The following is a 17,226-nucleotide window of genomic DNA, read 5'->3' as shown; positions in this document are numbered from 1 at the left end:
AAAAAAAAAAAAAAAAAAATCAGCCAACTCGTCCTGTCAGATATGGCACTGTTACTTCTTTTACAAAGAAAACGCACTTGCTGTTAGGAGGTGAAACCTGTAAGAGCTTTGCACATACCAGCTACGGATGAGCACTGAATTGACTGTGTGTTCTTTTTCTTGATAATTCAGGGCAAGAGATCACCACGTCTTCCTATCTACATCACAAAGCCCAAACATAACTGCAAAGACCTCTGGTTCAGCTGCACTCCCCACAACAAACATGGAACAAGCACATGCAATGATGAGTAACACCTGCATAAACCTCACCCTATTCCTGCTGTACCACATTAGATCTCCCCATATAATCTGTTACCCAGTAGAACAAGTCTAGKTTTCTTATCTGGAGGTCTAAACTGCCTTAAGTGGTGTAAGATGTGAATATGAGGAGTCTCAGAGCAGAGCCATCAGTGCAACAGAGTCTAGGGCTYCTCCTGACTCACACCACAACTTCAGTTACAGTCACCCACAGAATCATTGACATATTCTGCATTAACTCAGGTTGCACCAAAAGAGATCGAGGTACACTCATAAAATCCATTTTGATGAGCAGAGCTGGAGCAGGAGCTGCTAGAGCTCAAGAGGCATCAAGGGGCTGCCTTGAGAGCAAGGTCACTTCTCCAGCATAGGCAGCTAGACCACAAGCAGCAGGCTTATCAGCAAAAGAGGCCCCAAAGACTGCCAGTTACCCACAAATATCAGATCTTCTATTCTCTCTCAAAGACCTCTGCCTGGCCCTACAGCTTCATATACCTGGTTTGATCTGTAACACTGRGAATAACAAAAACCCCTCAAAATGGTCATGTAAGAGATACTTGCAAACAGAAAGTGGAGCTGAACTCCCGTATGGTAACAAAGGACACATCTCAAAGTCTTACCTTGAGGTCCACAGAAGACACATTAAATTTTCTCTGTGCTATTTCTACTGTTTCTTTCTCAAGGTCTTCCTGGAGAGTGTTCTTAACATCAATGTAGTAGCACTCTGAGCTGGCAAAGTGACAACTTATACTCTGYGGGTAGAAATTGGGCATCATGACCACATTGATTACAAAATAACTCATGGAAAAAAGGCTTGTTCATTCCTGATTGTGGACACCCCACCTATTCTTTACAGACGAAGGCAGAATGTTATTTCGTCCTTCCAGGGAATGCCAGAACACCTGCCCGGCATGCAAGCTGCAAAGGGTGCTGGATCACAACCTAGTTCGGAGAGCTCCAAGACACTCAGTGCTGATTTACCCCAAAGGCAGACTAATGATGGGGTAAGAAGGTCTCCTGCGTTTGTACGGGATACAGGTAGGACAACAGTGACAGGTTCAGACTACTGCTCTGCTTGTGAGGAAAGAGGCAGCAGATCAGACTCAGCAGCTGTTGGGAATTCCACAACGGCCACTGGGACGGAAAAAAGTGTCACGTAGGAGTCAACGCCGGCAAAAGATCTGTGCTGCAGTGCATGACCCAGCATCTGCCTTGCTGCTAGTAAAGGGATGGAGGCAACAGTTCCCTTAGCCCTTGCTTCARTGAATCCTCTTCTGGCAAAGGAGGCCTTGAAAGGAGGACGCTTTTGCTTGTTTCTGTTCTTAAATCGTAAGCCATTAGCTGATGTGAAATCTAATGCTTAACAGAAAAACTAATCTCCTCATCATATAAATACTATTTATCGAATGATGGTGGCTCCTGGTATCAAGAGATRATGTGTCAAGAGGGCAGGGGGGAGGAAGTTAGAGAATATTTGGGATAGGGGGAAGGGAAATTCRGAGAAGCAAAAACATCCAGCCAAGCTTCAAGCATAGATTCAACATCTGATTTCTATTCCTGCTCTATTTCTCTCTAGCAGCCCTTGCAAGCTCTTTCTAAAAAAACAGATTTTTTAAAAAAGAAAAACAGAAGTATTTTAAAGACCCCCAAAACACATTAAAAAGTTAATCCAGATATTCATAAGCTTGGGAAGAGGGGTAAAGTAGTATTACTTTGATCAGTTTTAAAAAGTAAACAAGAATATTGATAGCTGTATCCAGGGCTAGTTTCCTACCTTTCGGAAACCTGACGTCTTGTTTACCCCAGAGCCATGGATAAGCAGGGGATGGAAGAATACTGTGTCTCCCTTTTCCATGACAACGTGAACCCTGGGACTGTTCTCATCATAATCAAGAATTCCATGAAACAATTTGTTTACTATACCCTAGAAAAAAAAACAAAGTTGAAATCACTCAATGAAAATCAGAGCAACTGGAAGTTCTCAGTTTAGAGAATAGCTACTGTTTTGCTTTCTTCTGGGTAGTATATTCTGCATGCTCAACTAAGAGCCCACCTGTTTGCCTATAAGTTTGAGGCACAACAAAACAGTTCTTTGTCTCCTTTCTGAAGTCAGATTCAAATAACTAAGAACTTTTCTCCACTGTCGAGAACAGAGAAGAGCACGAGGGAATCTCATGCTGAGCTGCTGTTACGCAGCCATCAAGTTGCTGCTTCATATAATCAGAAAACCCACCACTGAGAACACCAGCTTTGACCTGTGCACCATCCCTCCATAGCGAACTCCTCCCAGCCGTGGCGAGACCCCACATCCTCTGCAAACRCACACCCTCCGCAAAGCCCCCATGCTGCTCTACCTTCCACTTTGGGTAGCCGTGAGGCTTCAAGGACTCTGTGTGTGTCCCTGGCAGCACGACCAGGCACCCGTTGTTCCTATCTGCCCTCTCCATGGCAGTCCAGGAACACACGATGCGGTCTGCAGGCCGGAATGGGAAGTAGTGCAAGTCCTGATGCATGGGATGGCGAAAAGTCTGTTTATCTGCAAAACAGATTCAAAATTTTCAACCTCTTCAAATGTGACACAGCCTTTTCCTCCGTACGAAGTCATTTCACTTGCATCTGAAGAAGCTGTCAGTGGATAGACACTGCTGACTGTATGTGCGCTGGATCCCACCACCGATTTTGGAGTCAAGTGTCTACACTCTCCCATAGAGACATACCAAGAGGACAGTCATCAATCTCAGGTCAGCAAAAGCAAGGGGCCACAGCATACTCCAGCAGACTGCCTGACTGTGCACTTGCTCAGAAGACCTGTTTCGTTGGCCTTGGCCATCACCAATCATTTCCCGAGTTTCCACATTTTACTTTGACTGCTCTCCAGCTTAATGAACTTTAACCAGTGCTATGTTATGTAAATCTTTCGCAGTACAAAGGCTTTCAAATGATTAGAAAGAGCAGTGCTGGAAAGGGTATCAAGAAGTCATTTGATCCTTCCCTATGTTGCAAGCAGAATCTACCCTGACTGCTGTTCCCAGCAGATGTTTAACTCTCCTTTTTTTCTTCCTTTTTTCTAATCTCCATTTGTGAGTCTGCAGCCTCCCCAGACAATCCACCCAGCACTCAATTAGCCTGCTTTCTAGAGGCTCTTTCATTAATACCTAAACAAAACAAAAAGTATTACTGAGGTTACGCTTGTTACTTTTCTTCCTACGGTGGAAATGGAAACAGACTATCCTCTTCTACATCAAAACAGTCTATTATAAATTCAATGATTTCTCTTGCCACTAAATTTTTTTTCCTTAGATTGATATAATCAGGATGTTTCTACTTTCCTCATGAGTCTCATTATTTAGAATTTGGGCAGTCTGGAAAACTCTCCTAAGACCCGTATCTCTCCTAAAATACTCCTCATAAGGATTCCTGTGGAGGTCTTGCAAATACAGAACATCTTCCCATTTCTTGACTGCTAATGTTTTGCTGTTACTTTATAAATGTGTCATCTCCTATTGACTTTTCAAAAAAAAATAGAAATTTTCTGCGGCATTTTTAAGAAGACAAGTGACGATGACAGGAAAAGCTCTGTGTTTTAATAACTCAGCACAATATGCATACACTTAGGAACTGGACACCTAAGAATGAGAAACATAAAGTCTCAACTTTGCTAAACTGAAACACCTTATGCAGAGACAAAGCTGCTTTGAAATACTGTAATACGCTTAATTAGGTTCTCTTTCTCTCCCTCCCATCACCCTTGTATGAATTACGACATCAATTTTCAGCAATGGGAGCCAAAGCCAGGCTTCAAAATCCTTGTCCTGGCACCTACTCAAGTGTCTACATATCAAAACCCAACAGCTGTCAGTGCGGTTAGGAGTTACAGGCTAAATTTGACATGTCTGAACTCTTACTGTGGAAAATAGCGTATTAACTCTAAGCAAAGGATGCTCCATCTGTTTATTGTCTTTTACTGAGGTCCGCAGAAGCACTTGTTTTCAACATGTGAACAGTCAAGCTTATAAAGAGCGTCTTCAACAGTGGACCTTTATGCAAGTGCAGCTGCATAAGCAGCTCCAGTGCCTACCTTTGAACACATGAGCAAACAAACATCCACAGAAAACTGGAATATGAGAAATGTCTCTCAGTAGAACAGGGCTAAACCAAAACAAACTATTAACAGAGTGGCCTTGAACTTTTTCAAAATTATTTGTTTTTAATTTGTCTCAATTCAAACAGCTTTCCTAAAACAGTAAGTTCAATTTTGGCCAGAGAGCATACACACAGCAATTTCTGTATTTCGCTGTTATTCAATTCTCCTTACCAGAATCTGGAAGTTTGTTTATCAGCATCGTGTGCATTGCCATTATATTTGGCCCCGTGAAGCACTCAGCATATTTGAGGACCTACAGGGAAGAAAACATTTGAAAACATATTAGAAACATGAAAGACACAAGAAAAAATGCTGAGAAAGTATTAGGACCCACATGTCCGGCCGAAAAGTAGGGTACAGTGGGAGGAAGAGGAAGTCAAGAGGGAAGGATGCAAGACGCGAAGCAGGATCTGTCACATCTTGCAAATGTTTATGGCAGTAGGAGGCCAAGCTAGAAGATAGTGTGGTAGGCTGCTGCAGGCCACTGGGCTGAAGTTGGAAAGATGGGGAGGGTTGTACTTCCAACAAAGCTCAGGGGATACTTGGGGGAAGAGTAGATAGCGTTATCCGCCACTTTCTAGCCATAGCTTTTTGCCATAACTTGAATATCAGCTACAAGCCTAGAAGTAGATGCTTTGCCCAGAGGAAAAAAGTTTGGAAAATGCTGCTAATCCATCCTACTACCTTGGCACAGTTTGGGCAAGTCACATTCCCAAATGACTCACCCATCACAGGAGTCAGGGAACACTTTACGTAAAGTTTTCTGTCCTGACCACCATCCCATGTTCACACAGAAAACTCTTAAAAGACTATTTGATGCTCTTTCCTTACATATATTCTATGGGAGTGATATTTGGGAATGATATCTGGGATAAGGGACAGTATTTTAGCAAAACTAAACTAACTCCTTCACATAGATGTTAAAACAGATATGTTCACATAGGTTCTTCCACTACCACCTTCCTTTTTTTTTTCTTTTTTTTTTCTTTTTTTTTTTACCTCTGGCAGAGTACAGTATCTGAACAATTCTTCATCTTCCTGGAAGTCCTGTACTTTATTGACCATTTTTTCAGGTTGAACAGATTGGAACCTCAGCATCTCATCTTTCATAATCATAGCTCCTGGTAGATTCACCTCCTTGTTACAGATCCTTATAAATTCCTTCCTGGAAAGCAGGTGGGAACCAGAGAAGACAGAGCACAGTTTAGCAATCTTCTGCCATCTCATGCTCCTCAAACACACTGTTTCTACAGAGGAAGGTATTCAGCAACAGCACATGCTTCCCACGTTGGCCAAGCCCAATTCCAGTTTCCAAGCGCTCCCTAAGGATACTGCTGTACAGAAGCACCAGGAGCAGCTGAGGCAGGAGGCCTGTACCTGAAGCGTTCAATGTCTTCATCAGAAACCAGCTTCTTAATGACCAGATAGCCATTATCTTCGTAGAACTGCCTTTGCTCTGTGGTTAGAACATCGTTGTCCAGGGTGTAGCTGAGATAAACAGGAGAAACACGTTAGTACCAGTGGGCAGGGTGAGCGCAAAGGGAGCGTGAAAGATGAGACCTGAAAGGAAAAACACGGAGCACCGGGGATAAACTGCTGATGGGGAGAGAAGGCTCCAGCCGGTGTCATCAAGGAGTAAATGAGTCAGAAGCCCTCCCATCAGAACGGTGACAGCGGACGCTGAGGACACTTGCACGTGCACCTCAGCTGTGTGGACATGCTGTGTGTGCCTGGCCCGATGGACGGTCTCAGCCCGGCAGAGCCTGCACGGCGTGTTAGCGGCYGTGCGCTGCTTCTGCGTGCCGCCACGAGCTACTCCCAGGGCAGCGGTCAAAGCAGCCCCTTCCTCCCCTTCCAGGTAAGAAAAGCGAGCAGAAAAGTACAGATCAGTCCTCAGCAGCCTTACTCCCAGCTGAGATAATCAAGCGTATGGGAATATTGCCCTGGTGTCAGATTATTCACTCCAACAGGCATTTTCAATATTCAGAGTCAAACTTTTTTGTTAAGCTACAGTTAAGTAAAGGGGAATATATTCCTGCAAAACTGAAAGCTATATATATAGGCTGTTAAGTAGCATGYGAGCTAGAATATATTGAGTGGAAAAACGAGCAGCATACTGAAGGATAATCTTTTATCTGTGTACAAAGAAAGATRTAACTTACCGAAACCTCCCTGGCTGAGTAGGAGCACTAACTTGTGCTGAAGTAGGATTGGTGATCTGGGATAWAAATTAAGGAATACACACTAAGGCATGGTAGAGTATAAAAGCATCTGCGTCAGTGTCCTGAACCCTACAATATGTTTCTTCTTAAAAATACATGCTATGCTGTACAATCAATTCAGGTTCTTACTTATTTTGCTTCTGGAAGCCTTTCCCCCTTCCGAGCAGCACCTCTGCCCGCGAAGCATAATGCAATACGGAACAGTACAGTCTAGTCCACGCATGCAGCAAAGGGAAACAAACTGCCTTAGACTCCAGAGAAGGCCACAGGTCCGGATTCACCTCCCAGAACGTCAGGATACTTGCTGAGACGACCATCGGAGATACTTGCCTGTCCCATCTTTGTGCTGCCGAGAGCAGCTGAGCCTCTCAGAAAGGAGGGGCACAGAACAAGCCCGCCAAGCATCGGATCCCTTTTGAACTCCTACCGCCCGGTCCTGGCAGCACCTCTTGCTCTTGCTGGTTTTGTTCTTGCCACCTCCACGACATTCAGAGGACAAAAGTGGGGTCCCTTGGACCCCGCGTGTGCTAATACCACCTAAGACAAGAGGAACATAGGCTGGGGGGAAGGAGTTGCCACCTGTACTCCAGCATCTAATTTTTGTGATGATCTCCCTTGTCTGTCTGAAATTTGAGGTAACCCTCACTGCTGCATTTTGCACGCTGTTGTTTTCCTGAGCGTCCCAAAACTAGAAGCGCCCAAGCTGAATTCAGAGGTGTAAGAACGAGGCTCTTGCAGAGGCAGTTGTGAACGTGGCTTCTCAGCTGCTGCCCCGCAGCGAGAGAGGAGCGTGGGGACGCCGAGAGCAGCGCTCTCATCTAGCTCCTTTTGCYAAGCATCCAAGAAGAAACCCAGGGAACATCCCCGCCACATTTCACCYGCTGTTGCTTCCTTTCCCTTCTGAGGCCACAAGGGAAGACTGTGAATGAATGACAGTACATTGAGCACCGCTGTTACGAAGAAATAACTCATCTTTCCCTACATCAATCTCTAGAGCAACCACAAAAGGAAAGCTAGCTATTTACAACACAGTATTAAACTTTCTATGATGGAGATTTACATTTAAATAAACAAAGAAGATTGAGACATGAATTTTATTTTATTTTTCAATGGCTGGCTGTGGTGGGAAGAGAACGCACCTCCCGAAATATCCCCTAACATCACTCAGCCTTTGAACTGGCCGAGAAATGACGTCTACTAAGGCAGCTTTGCTACAGATCCACTTGCTCTTGGTGCCCCCAGCTGCAGTGGTGAAGAGTTCTCACCTTCTTCCTGCATTTAAGGCAGCAGCTTTGAAAATAAAATCAGCAGGCAGCTTTCATTTAATTTGGGGGAATGTAGAACAGACAGAAAGCTTCTTTCTGTCCTGACCTTCTTTCTCTAATGTGTTTTAAAAGTAGCAACCTCTAAAATTTCTGCCTCCTTTCTCATCCACAAGTACAATACAAACAAAACCTCTACGTTTCTCCTGCTTCTGGCCCACCGGTGAGGTCCGTGCCTCTCGGCAAGGCTGAAGCTCTGGAGAAAACACCGTGCTGCCGGGGCGGGAGGCCGCTTGCCCCGGAGGGCCCGTTGCCCGGAAAGGCCGCCCTGGCGCAGCAGAACCGTCCCCGGTGCAGAGCCAGGTGCCGTCCCCGCGGGGCCCGTGCGTCGCTCCCCGCTYCCCACCCCGCGCCGCAAAGGATACGAGAGCTGGGGCTGTCCCCTGCGGCGGGCAGAGGTGCCGGAGGATGGCGTCCAGCCGAGCAGCCGGCCCCGACCGCCTCCCGAGCTGGTCCATAGCGGCCGGCAGCCCCGGAGCTCAGCCCGCAGCCCGCCCCGAGCGACGGTGGCCGCGGCCTTTGCCTCGGCCGCACATGCGCCAGCGGCCGTGCATGCTCAGAAACGCCCGTGCATGCTCAGAAACGCCCGTGCATGCTCAGAAACGCCCATGGGGGGCCCGCCGTTGGCAGCGCTTGCAGATGGGAGGGCTTGCTGCAGCCCGGGAAGCGTGGGAGGGAAGTTCAGTCATGCCTCTACACCGCCCTCCCCTTCCTGGATTTTTATCCTTTCTTATCGGTAGCTACTTAGCTGCCAGGATTTAATCCGAGAGCGTGCAGAGAGCAGTGCTCGGCGCTCTCGGTCACGGGCCGCGACTGAGCTCGGCCCGGATGCTTTCTTTATCTATCTCCCATCCCTAAGGAGACTTCCAGAGCTCGCCTGATCTCTCCAGGAATCTCTTCGGAGAGATTTTTTTGGCCCCACAGTCACCCTGGCACCGTGGCAAAGTTTCCATGGTACCTTGCTTGCACAGATAAGGATCGGAGATTTGTGCAAACTACATCAGGTCTTTGCTGGAGGCAGGATATTAGCCCGCCCAGCCCTCTGGGCTAGTTCGGATGCTTTTAAAGAAGAAAAGAGGTAAAGGGGCAAGAAGAGTCACGGTACAACACCTCGGGGGAAATAAGGGGGAGAGGAAGAAAACTTTGAGTGGAAATACGTGGATAGGGAAAGGAGAAGTGTAGCTAATGTAAAAATAAAGGTTGCAAAAATAAATTGCAGAGGCTTTGTATTCCTCTCAAGTTGTGACATGCTTAAAAATACACATTGTCTTTGGCACACCGTCATCTGCATTAATTAACACTGTGTGCACGTCCTCTGCCACCTTTGAGGAGAAAAATAACATAAGAAGATTGAAAATGGATCCTTAGCTAAGACTTGCAGCACAAATCAAAAGATGATTTCTGGCATCTTTGCGTACAGCCCCTGCTGTCGTGGTGCCTCAGAGCCTCCCTATTCCCGCAAAGCGAACCTCGGGCCCACTGCATCCCTGTTCAGGTTAGCTTGTGCTGCTGCAGTGACATTTAGTTAATRGCTGCTGTTCCTCCAAGACCCGTGCTGGGAAGCAGACACTGCCGATAAGTGTGTAGGGGGAATTTGCTACCCCTCCCCACTCCCTAGGCCAGGAAGATCCATCTCTGACCAGGAGAGGGCCAAGCACCACAGGGAAAGGGGAAATGGAAGTAAAGGCTCTGTGGAGGATGAAGGAGGAATATACCATGCTGCTTGCTCCAGGTCCACCTTGCAGGCTGCTCTCCCACTTAATCTCTCAGGAGATGGAGAAGTAAACATCTGGTAAGAGAGTAGGAAGAATAGAGATAAAGGTAAAAGTTTACCTCTAAAAATAGAGGTAAACTGAGTAAAGATATCAAAACYAATGACAAATACATTATAATCCTAGAAGCTGAATAGGAGTATCAGGACCAGCAGGAAATTATGCTGACAGTTTGCATTTTTATGCCAGTCCCATACCAATAAACCTTCTTATCTGTCCAGTTTACCCGTAATTCACTTCTGCATGAGCAATCCAGTCAGGCYCTGCTCCCAAAGAGGTACCCTCATTGCTGCAGGTCAGCTCCCCTTAGAAATCAAGTCCCCTTTTGCTCCAGGCAGTCTCATGGTAATAGAGTGTACACCAGAACTGCACCAAACCTGCTCTAGGAAGCATCTTGATGGATCAAAAACTAGGATGTCAACACACTGAGCTTCATTTATGCCACAGAAAAACAAACTGAGGAGCAGGTAATAAGCGCTTCTGAACTTAACCATATAGTAAAAGCAAACCTGGTTCCCTTTAGAATCAGTGGCAAAGCTCACAATGATTTTAAGTAGACCAAAGACGCATCTTAGCAGGTTTAYGTACTCCCTTTGTGGCAGCTGGGGGGCATCCCTGCTTGTGGTCTGCATACTTTGTCCCCCTTCAAAGAGTATGACAGAACATTTGCTATTCAGAGAAATGGAACAAACAGGAATAAGAACACGGAAAATTTCTCGTATGAAGAAATAATGTTGTGTAGTCACAGACACAAGCACGCAGGCATCATAAAGGACAAATAGCTACAACAGCACCCAGCCCTTTACTGACAACAAATACAGATCAGAGGTCGAAGGTCTATAGGAAAACTTGGTCACAGGTAAACAGCAAGTTTATAGAAGGCCCTAAACCAAAATTCAAGTGTGGGGGAGGAAAAAAAAATCCACAAAAGCAACCAGAATAACAGTTTTATTATTGAAGTCATAATTATGACTGCACTGAAAGGTCTATTTGTAATTCAGATATATACTGTAATTGCCTTCACAACCCAAACTAAAACAAGAACCCTGACAAATCTTCAGTCTGCTTCAAAATGAGGATAAAAGTCCCACCTAAAGGGCAATACAGAGCAACCCTACACATAAAAATCCTGACAAGGACCTGCTTCTGATGTAGATATTTCTTCCATTGCATGTATTTGTTTACCAGCATCTTAAGCAAAAGCATCTTTTACATCTGAAAAATAAACAAAAATAAAGTGGTTAGTGACTTTGCTATACTGATTTAGAAAGAGCTTAAGAACCAAGATGCTTGTGTGTGTGCGTATATATATATATATATATATACGCACACGCACACACTTATATATGCACGTGTGCATGCATATATATATATATATATATATATATATATATCTAAAATGCGTTTTTAAACAAGAACAGATCCAACCTCAAAAAACTCTCCCAAACTTACTGTTTCCCTGACCACCAAATACAATTATTTTTTAGTTTGTTGCTTCTCTGATAATCTTGGTAATACCGCTGGTAATAACCAGTAATACTGGCTTGTGCAGTAATTCTCATGTTACTGGACTGCTATACGACATCACATCCCCAAATAATTCAAAATATCCTTTGTTTGTATCCTCATGTTAATACAATGTACGATCAAAGCAACTTAGACACATACTTTAGTATAACAAAAGATTGATTTTGTAGCGGCCACAACTCTATAGTGCAGAGCACAGAACCACACAGTAACATAAATGGAAAAACTTTTGGTTGTGGTGTATTCACACTTCTCAAAAACAGCAGAAGTGTTTGTTCTGTTCTGTGTACTGATATGAAAAAAAAATCTGTCCTTACTCTGATTAAAAAAAAAAAAAAAAAAAAAAAAAAAAAAAAAAAAAGCGCCACACCACAGTGAATCATTTTCAAATCCAGTTGATAAGCTTCACTAAAGTACAGGCTGGATATTATGAACTTAGTAAAGAAATGAAGAAGAGATTTTCTTTAAGAAAACTGATGGTGACATTCATCTTTGTATTAAAATTAATGGCATTTAACAGGGATTGTGTCTTTGGAAGGAATTTTTTTTATAGCTATATCTATCATTTCCCTGAACTTTATAGAATGTTTTTATACAGCTGTTTTGCATTTGGCTTTAAGTTTTAATGTTTTCTGTTCATTAAATCACAGAATAATAAAAACTAAATGATCAAGATTTCTAAAGCACTACAGGAACTGTCCTAATGTGCAATGTTATAATTTAATAAGCAGCTCAATTGACTATTAAAATCCACATTATGATCAGAACTGTAATTCCAAATATGAGGTCTTCTGAAAGCTTAATTTACTGTGGTGGGAAGTGGCAGCTGTTGCAGCTCAGCAAAATTAGTTTTTTAACTTACATGTCAGGGAAAACAGATGCAGATGAGACAATAATAACAACAGCAACAAAAATCCACTACCAACACGCAGGTTCATTTCTCATCACCATGAGATTCAAGAAGGGCTTCTGCAGGTACGTTAGCAACAGCTGGGAGACAAAGGAAAACTTGGACCTAAGAGAGAACAAAGCAGGGGGATCTAACAATGAGAAAGGTCAAGGACTCGATGTTTTTCCTGCCTTGGTCTTTGCTGGTTTGGCCTGTTCACAAGCCTCCCAGGTTCCTGAGCCTAGCAGCAGAGTCTGGGACATGAAGCATTACTCACAGTAAAGATGACTGAATAAGAGATCACTGGATATTCCTGGATCCATGGGACCAACTTGGATGCATCTGTAGGAACCAATATGATTGCAAAGCTGTTCTCTATCCTGGCAAAGGTTCACATTGCCTGAAAAAAGGCAAACATCACACTCATCTTCACGAAGGATCTAGGGAATCACAAGCTAGTCAGCCAGATCTCAATCTCTGGGAAGGTTACAGAGTAAAACCTCCTGAATTTGTCAGGTCCATGTAATTTTTTTATGGGAAGAGCTAGCAYAGATTTACCAAGGGCAAATTGTGCCTGACCAGTATCCTTGCCTTCTCTGATGGAGTGACTGGCTTTGTGGATCAGCAGAGAGCAATGCAGATGTTATTTACCTTCATCTTAGGAAGGCTTTTGACCTTAATATCCTTGTAGCCAAGTTTATGAGATGGGTTGGGACAGGCAGACTATAGTACTGGTAGATAACTGCCTGAACTGCTGGGTTCTGAGTTGTGATCAGCAGTACTAAAGTTCAGCTAATTACTAGTAGCATCTCTCAGGAAATCAAAAGTGGAGCTGATACTGTTTGATGTCTTCATCAGTGACCTGGACAATGGGTCAGAATGAACTCTCAGGAAGTCAGCAGATGACCAAGAAGCACTCAGTACTGCTGGAGGGCAGGGCTGCCACTCAGGGCTTCAACAGGTTGAAGATACGGGTTGGCAGGAAACCCATGAAGTTCAGCAAAGGCAGAGTGCTTTACCTGGCTTGGACTAACACCATGCAGCAGGACAGGTTTGGCCCTGACTGGCTAGGGGTAACAGCTTTGCACAAAAGGACACAAGGGACAAGTTAAACATGAGCCAGCAGTGTGCCCTCRCAGTGAAGGTCAGCTGCATGCTGGGCTCTGTTAGTAAGAGTACAGCCAGCAGGTTAAGGGAAGTGATTCTTCTTCTGTCTAGCATTTGCAAGGCCATATCTGGACAACATGCCCAGTTCTGGGCTCCTCTGAATACGAGATATTGATCTAGATACTCGAGAAAGTTCAGTGGAGTGCCACCAAGATGAACAAGCTGACACACATGATGCATGAGGAAAGGCTAAGAAAATAGTTCAGCTTGGAGAAGAGAAGACTCCAGGGGGATCTCATTGCTATCTGCAACTACCTAATGGGAGGATATGGAGAAAGCAGAACCAAACTCTTCTTGGAGGTTTACAGCAAACCTATGAGAGACAATAGGCACAAACTGCAAGGAAGGAAAATCCTATCAGATAAAAGGAGAGAATTCTTCAAGGTGGGTTGGTCAAACACTGGAACAGGGCTCCAGAGAGACTGTGAAATCTTTATCCATGGAGATACTCGAAGCCAGTCGGATGCAGCTGTGAGCAACCTAGTATGACTTCAAGGGAGGACTTGCTTTGGACCAGAAGACCACTAAAGATCCCTTCTAATCTGAATTATTCTACAATCCTAAGAGTTCAGTCATAGGGGCAGGGGCATACCTTGAATGATCTATTACAACAGGAATGTATTTCTGAACACAGATATATTTTACCTTAGAAGTATGAGGACCGTTTTTTGTTGCTGTTTTCCCATTGTGAAGGATGGAGATGTGAGGCAACAGCTTTCTCATGCCTTAAAAAAAAAGAAAAATGTAGCAGAACATGCATCAGTATTGCAAGCAGAAGTACAAAACAGCACCTGTCAGAGTATTAGTACTAGCTTAAATTTATCTTCGATAACAAAAGGAAAGACACATAGTAACATAGCCCCGAAGTGGAGCAAACAACCAGGTGCGTACATAGAATCAGCCTGGAGCAGCAAAGGCTGTGCTGAAGTCTAAACCGCTGCTACTGGATCCAGATAAAACCTATCAAAGCTAGTTTAGACACACTTTGAGGATCTCCAAGACAAATGGCTGTGATGCAACTATTCATTTAAGAGAGAGATTGCCACCAAGTTGAACACCTGGGAGCTGCTGCCTTCCACAAAAGGAAAATCCTGTCTTGTAGATCCTGGCACCCATTGAACATGCTTTGGGCAAATMCTACCGCTTACTGAGGCACTGCAGCGTGGCATCTCTCAAGCACAAGAAACAGGGCACTGCCCCTCAAATCCTGAGCTGTTAGTACCTACCCTTTCCTAAGGATAGATGCCTTCAGAAGCACCAGCGACAGCTGGCTCCATCATGGCCACTCCAAGCACTAAGGACATAGGAGGCTGTAAAACTCTCCTTCTGCATAGCTGGGTCTTGCAAGACCAGTTGATCTCAGTATTTACTGAGCTCTAGAAGTTCCCTTCACAGAGRTACTGCTGCAACTGAGTTCCTATAGCTCCCCCAAAAGGTCCCCTTCTCCCTCTCTCCCCACTCAGTCTTCTAAAAGTTGAAGAACATCCATCTGTAGACTAAGGGGGTCTTTATTGCCTTCCCTCACCTCAAGTGCTGGCCACAGAGGTTGCAGACATATTTTTTGGTCAGAATGCAGGTGTTCCCGCAGTCACTCCTCCCAGCTGTTTGCCAGACACTCAGTGAAAAAAGTCAGTAAAACAGAAATTATTGGCCACTGTGTCTATCTGTTTCCACTCAATTGCTCGGGTTTGCTGCACAATGCTACTAGTTCCCTTCAGCAAAAAAGGATAAGAATTCCAGATTTATTTACCAAAACACAAAATCAAAATAATACCGGAAAAAATAGACAAAACTATTCAGACTTATGTATCATCATAGATAATTTTAAAGATCAATATTTTTCCCTTAGTGCAAAGGAGGGGAAAAGTAGAATGCTGAGGAAACCAAAATATTGAAGGGAGATTGATGTTTGGTTTCAGAGAATACAAACTACTTATCAAATTTATTGCTTAGGCTTTTGAGTATTCCCACTATAAAAGATTTTTCTCCTTGATCTCCACTCCTCTCATAATCTGACAAAATTTACAAGTAGTCTTTGCACAGAAATAATGTTAAACCATATAGTGGAAATGGTATCTGCATATGCAAATGAAAGTACATTCCATTTATGTAAGTGATTGGACATAGCTGATCAAAAAAAGCTATGGGAAATAAGGGTATATGAGTATTTTTATGTCAGTCTCTCAAAAAAGTCAATTCAAAAGGAGCAGACTTTAAGATGTTTTAGTATCTGCTGATTGCTTAAGGCTGCATGACTGTACTTGCTAGCMTCTGAGCACAGTACTAGAAATCCTTCCGTAGCTTATATTTCAGCCACAATCTTTTATTTAGCAAAACAAAACATAAAACTTCTTTCACAAATCATTGCAATTAACTGATTTGGTGATGGTAACAGAGCACTTGACAACTAAATCACCACCCACATTGAATTCAGTGGTACATTTCGAAATATATATCCCTATCAACTCTCACTAAGGGCAACACTGCAATTTCACCTTGCAGAGTCAGGAAGTAACCTAGGAATGTCAATTCCAGCCATCAGAAAACAACTGCGTGGCTTTGGCCAGCATTTCAACTGAAAAGGGTTTTGCCAGGAGCTGGATTCAGCAGCTGCGAAGGAAAATTTTCTCTGAAAATCRGACAAAAAGAAGGGAAGAGGGGGTGTCTTGTCATGAAAGGTTTTAATGATATTACAACTTGATTGTTGTAAATTTTCACTCACCTTATTCATTCAACTACCTTCCTCCACACATCCCCATCCTTAAAGATAAACATGGCTTAAATGTTAGAAGACCTAGCAAATAAGAAGTGTTGGTTTCACAACCAGCTGAAGAACTAATCAGCATAACAAGTTTAAAAAAAAAAAAAAAAGAACAGCATGTACAAAATGGTACATTTACATTTTCCTGCTAAGTATCAGCTTCTTAGAACCAGTTGAAAATAAGACATATCTTTGTAACAAGTGCTTTCACACAACAGTATCCAACTGCTTTGYGTACATTTAATCTAGTGAGGGTTTTTAATCTAATTAGATTATCTACATAGTGACAATCTTGTCCATGACCATAAAGAAAAAACAAAACAAAAGCAAGCTCAAGTTTTGTATCAGAATACAATCAATACAATGATTTCATATCAGAATACAGAGCAAATTTCACAAAAAACATCAGCAAAAAAAAAAGAGAATTAGGTCAGTATTTTTCAGACAGACAATTGCATTTGAATGCTTTGTTTGGGGGCTCAGAACTGCTGCAAAAATTGCTAACAATGATTTTTATTCTTTTTTTTGAAGCAAAGTCAAGAACTCAGTCTCTGCTTTGAGGTTTTGTTGCAAAAYAACAACTCAGACAATGGCATACATTTTTCTAGGAAAGTGATGATGACGTTTTAAGCTACTCATGGAAGAAAAATTCTAGCTTTCCAAAATGTGTCTGTAGAGAACAGAGTGGAAAAAAAGATGATCCAAGTATTACCAGAAATTTCAAAATTACCAGAGACTGGAAATTTTAGCCTTGCATAATGCACAAGACAGGTTCCTCTCTAGTGACTCATTTATTCATACAGAAGCCCTTATTGTTGCTGGCAGCAGTAATGATTAGCAGAAATTTTCTTCTCTTCTTCAGTCTGAATTTCAAAGAGTTAATATCACAGTATCTGTGAAACACATTTTTAAAGAGTCAGTTCAGAGAAACACAGTAAATTCCATTCAGCAGGAGAACTGCATGGTATGTCTTGACCCCTGTGGGTTTGCAGAGCAGAGACAGGCAAAACAGAGTTAGCAGTGAATGTGCTGCAGTTGGGCAGCTTAACACACCACAGGGGAAAAGATGGATTTCACTATTTGTTCCATTTACACAGCCGGCCACGAACCCTTCCCTAAGTTATA

General features: G+C 43.3%; 1 protein-coding gene and 1 long non-coding RNA gene across 2 annotated transcripts in view; both read right to left on the bottom strand.

Annotated features, from left to right (window-relative positions):
- The window catches only part of PHYH (phytanoyl-CoA 2-hydroxylase), a 10,770-nt gene extending 2,215 nt beyond the window's left edge, over nt 1–8,555 (bottom strand). Inside the window, exons 1-8 of the mRNA XM_085299187.1 lie at nt 8,351–8,555; nt 6,604–6,659; nt 5,819–5,929; nt 5,441–5,606; nt 4,613–4,694; nt 2,652–2,833; nt 2,072–2,221; nt 918–1,049 (exon numbers count right to left, since the gene is read on the bottom strand). Of these exons, the coding sequence (XP_085155313.1) occupies nt 918–1,049; nt 2,072–2,221; nt 2,652–2,833; nt 4,613–4,694; nt 5,441–5,606; nt 5,819–5,929; nt 6,604–6,659; nt 8,351–8,443 (972 nt within the window). The 5' untranslated portion in view covers nt 8,444–8,555. The remainder of the gene's footprint in view (nt 1–917; nt 1,050–2,071; nt 2,222–2,651; nt 2,834–4,612; nt 4,695–5,440; nt 5,607–5,818; nt 5,930–6,603; nt 6,660–8,350) is intronic.
- A 2,142-nt stretch (nt 8,556–10,697) lies between these two features.
- Nucleotides 10,698–12,993, bottom strand: LOC146601854 (uncharacterized). The gene is made up of 3 exons (XR_014895107.1): nt 12,451–12,993; nt 12,147–12,299; nt 10,698–10,972 (listed from the first exon to the last, which is right to left on the bottom strand). It is a non-coding gene; the product is annotated as an uncharacterized LOC146601854 (long non-coding RNA).
- Nucleotides 12,994–17,226: the final 4,233 nt, after the last annotated feature.

This window comes from Rhea americana, unplaced genomic scaffold (genome assembly GCF_003343005.1).
Source record: "Rhea americana isolate MKP2758 unplaced genomic scaffold, rheAme1 scaffold_1, whole genome shotgun sequence".
Classification (NCBI taxonomy): domain Eukaryota; kingdom Metazoa; phylum Chordata; class Aves; order Rheiformes; family Rheidae; genus Rhea; species Rhea americana.
Note: the sequence above shows the minus strand (reverse complement) of the source record. Positions and strands in the feature narration are given on the sequence as shown.